Source organism: Chionomys nivalis, chromosome 4, assembly GCF_950005125.1.
Source record: "Chionomys nivalis chromosome 4, mChiNiv1.1, whole genome shotgun sequence".
Classification (NCBI taxonomy): domain Eukaryota; kingdom Metazoa; phylum Chordata; class Mammalia; order Rodentia; family Cricetidae; genus Chionomys; species Chionomys nivalis.
In genome coordinates this window covers 4,966,949-4,970,560 of record NC_080089.1, presented here as the reverse complement: position 1 = coordinate 4,970,560, position 3,612 = coordinate 4,966,949, and the positions used below count along the sequence as shown (strand labels likewise).

Below are 3,612 nucleotides of genomic sequence, written 5' to 3'. Positions count from 1 at the left end.
GTATATATATATATATATATATATATATATATATATATAGAGAGAGAGAGAGAGAGAGAGAGAGCGGGGATAAATTAGGTTAGTAGAGAGGATAGGAGAGTGGAATAAAATGATCAAAATAATTAGATATAACTTTCAAAAAATTAATACAAGCATCATTAAAAATGGAAACTTTGTGGAAATGAAAAATCAGTATTTCTCTGTTAAAAAGAATGTGTATGTTTCTGTCAGTAGTAATGAACTGATCTATGTAAAGTATAATTTGGTGGGGTGCATAGTGAATCATTAATAGATAATGTGAATTTGAACGTTGAATCTGTTTCTTATTAGCCACATCAATATTGAGGGACATAATTTTAGTTCAATTGGCAACAGATTTCACATTAGGACAATTGTAACAATAATATATATTCTCCCTATCTCAGGTCAAGCCAATGAAAACTAGAAAATGTTTTAAAATTGAGGCACCATTAAAGTGATGCAGCAAATATTAGACAGAAGTCAAACTACTTGTTTCACTTATTGACCAGTATTTAAAATAGATCTCTGTAATTTTGTTACATTTTCAAACTCCAGTGCAAAGAATTAGGAGGGCTACTTCAAGGAAATCTGACTGCCATGACTCTACTTCTAAAAACACTTACCAAAGAAAGTTTTATTTTCTATGTATCACTGGAATTTGAATTTGTTGCCATATTGTAGAAGGCTGACTGAATATCAAACACCAACCTATGTTCCTGTTTAAGCATCCATGTGAAGAAAAACATCTGACTTCATTGCTATTTTTGATTATCTGTTCCTTTGCTGAGACTAGATACTGTCCATTTCTTTGAAAGCTGACTAATAATGTTTAAAAGAGGCTCTGTTATAACTTGTGGGTGAGATAATTAGGACTTAGCATTTTACTCAGTTATAAAAATGCATCTTTGTTAATTCTGCCTTTTCTAGCCAAAAGAATTCCCTAAGATCATTTTATAAGAAAGAAATCATGCCCTGTCTTCCATTTGTACAGCTATGCTATCTGTGAGAGTGCTATTGTTGCTATGTCCCCAGAACACCAATCCATCATGCAGGGAAGACAAGGTAAAAAGTGATGAAGACATAGTGGCAGTGGTATGATGTTAGCTTGCCAGAAATCAGAAAATGAATAGGACTGGAGCTCTGCTACAAAGCCTCCAAGTCCACAAGGACCCACCAACAATAACCTGCTTCCTCCAATGAGGCTTCACTTCTTAAAAGATCTGTAGCTTCCCCAAACATCATCATCCTCAGTGACAGTGTTTAAACCCATGAGCTTTTCAGGGGAATTTCATATTCATTTCAGAAATGAAGAATCTCCAAAAGGGTAGGATAGATACAGGAACATTTTGGACTTCTTGTCAAGACATTTACTTTTCCTTCCCATTTATTATCTACTTAGTCATATGCTTATAATAATGTGGGTATTTGGATATTTATCTTGAACCTAGCATTATAATCCAAATCTAACATATTTATTTTAGTGCTCAAATTCTTCTCTTTTAAACCATTATAAGTTCTCAAGATGGTTTTCTGGTGGCTTTTTGCACATCTTTGTAGATATGTTATTATCTCTTTACTGTCTGGTTATAAATACACTTGTGCCATATTTTGGGTATTCCTGACTTTAGTGTTAGAAACAGCCACCTTCCCACAAAGTCCTTGCTCTTCTTGATAGAGAATGATACTAACCACCAAGTTAGTGACATTTTCTTGGAGACCTTTGGTCAGTGGTTCATAGCTTTTTTTCTTGTGAATGAGCCTTCTTTTCATTCTGTGTTCTCTTTTCCCCTATTCAAGTTACCATTTTATATTTTATCTACCTAAATACTATCAATCCAACTAGATACTTTGTAATTATGTCTTCTTGAAGACCTTAATTTGTATCTCATATTCCATTGAAAGTAGAGATGCGAAATAGTTCTATTTTTATTAATGAAACTAATTATCCACATTTACATAGATAATGACTCCAATCTCTTTGATTAGTTTTAAGTTTCTTGTGAACAATCATTTTTTTTTTGAAAGGCAAGACAGTTTTACTTTTAAATGATTACAAGCAAACCAAGTAACACGTAAGACATTCTTGAGTCCTAGCATCTAGTAATTTGGGTTAAGCTACACTAACAGCAACCTGAAGAAGCTATTCACTGTCCTAAACCAGCCAGAATGGACTGCTGTAAGGCTGGCTGCTGCTTCCCAGGAGTTACAAATGCTATCTACTACTTTTTCATAGAGAACGCCCCTGACCTTTAAGAAAGTAGAAGGGAACAATTTACTCCCTTTCTTTCTTCAAAGAATTGATTTTTTTCTACTATACCAATAAAAGATAAATCAACAGTGATACCTGCTGCTTGCACTAACACACAGGAAACATATACTCCTTAAAGACACACATAAAAAGATGAAACTTCAGGTACTGACTAAGTTGTACAAAAAGCTAGATTTGATACTCTCAAAAAGTGAAGGGAGCTACAACAGCATAGAGAAATAATTTAATGCCTTCCACAACAGAACTCAGCTCTGGGGAGATGTTCCTGTTCTGTGAGGGCATCTCCCATGCCAACCACAGAGCAGGAGTCTCCACCGCTTATCCGTTTATGCGGTAATTTTCATGGATTTCTGGCCGGATGTCACACACAAAGGCCAAGAGGTTATCAAGGACTTCATCCCGGTTCTGCTGGAAGTAGTTCTGGAGGACGGTCATCTTCTCCTTGGTCTCCTTCTCCACCTCACTGCTACAACTGCCGTGGGACCCCAGTGCCGCAGCTTCCTTGGCCTTGAACTCCTTCTCCCTCTGCAGGCGATGCTGTTCAATCTCAGCCTGGGCTTCTTCTTTGGCCTGCTTCAGCCTCCGATTCTTTCGCTTGCGGGCCTCGGACACCTTCTCGGCCGCCCGCTTCTCGGCCTGCAGCAGCTGCTGGATGCCTTGCGACTGACTCGCCATCGTTGCGGGGTCCCTCGGCCGAAAGAACGGCCTAAATCAACGGCTTCAACACACTAAAAAGGACCCTGTGAACAATCATTTTTATTTTACATGCCAATCCCAGTTCCCTCTCCTTCTCATTCTCTCATTCTCCGCAATTTCCCCCACCTCATTCCCCATTCATCCGTTGCTCAGAGAGGATAAGGCCTCCCATGCAGAGTCAACAAAGTCTCTTATTACATGAAGCAGGACCAAGGCCCTAATCCCTATATCTAGGTTGATCAAAGTATCCCTCCATAGGAAATGGGCTCCAAAAGCCATTTCATGCATCAGGGATAATCACAGGTTCCATGACCAGTGGCCCCATAAACTGCCCAAGCCACACAACTGATATCCAAATTCAGAAAGCCTAGTTTGGTTCTATGCAGGTTTCCCAGATTTAATGAGTTCCTTTGTATCCATTCTGTTAACTTGTGTCTTTCTGGGGCAACTTGAGACCATCAATATTAAGAGATATTAATGACCAATGATTGTTAGTTCCTGTTATTTTTGGTTGTTTGGTGGTTGTGGTATTGTTGTATGTTTCCCTTCTTTGGGTTTTGCTGGTATGGGATTATCTAATACTGTGTTTTTGTAGATGTAGCTAACATTTTTTGGTTGGAACTTTT

General features: G+C 38.0%; 1 protein-coding gene across 1 annotated transcript; it reads right to left on the bottom strand.

Annotated features, from left to right (window-relative positions):
• Positions 1 to 2,491: 2,491 nt before the first annotated feature.
• LOC130873388 (V-type proton ATPase subunit G 1-like) lies at positions 2,492 to 3,027 on the bottom strand. Its single transcript, XM_057768195.1, has one exon. It carries the CDS (start codon positions 2,963 to 2,965, stop codon positions 2,609 to 2,611), a length of 357 nt encoding a protein of 118 aa, XP_057624178.1. The 5' UTR covers positions 2,966 to 3,027; the 3' UTR covers positions 2,492 to 2,608.
• Positions 3,028 to 3,612: the final 585 nt, after the last annotated feature.

What these genes read in the sequence shown, in the direction of transcription:
- LOC130873388 (XM_057768195.1), bottom strand. Translation starts at nt 2,965, where the DNA reads ATGGCGAGTCAGTCGCAAGGCATCCAGCAGCTGCTGCAGGCCGAGAAG.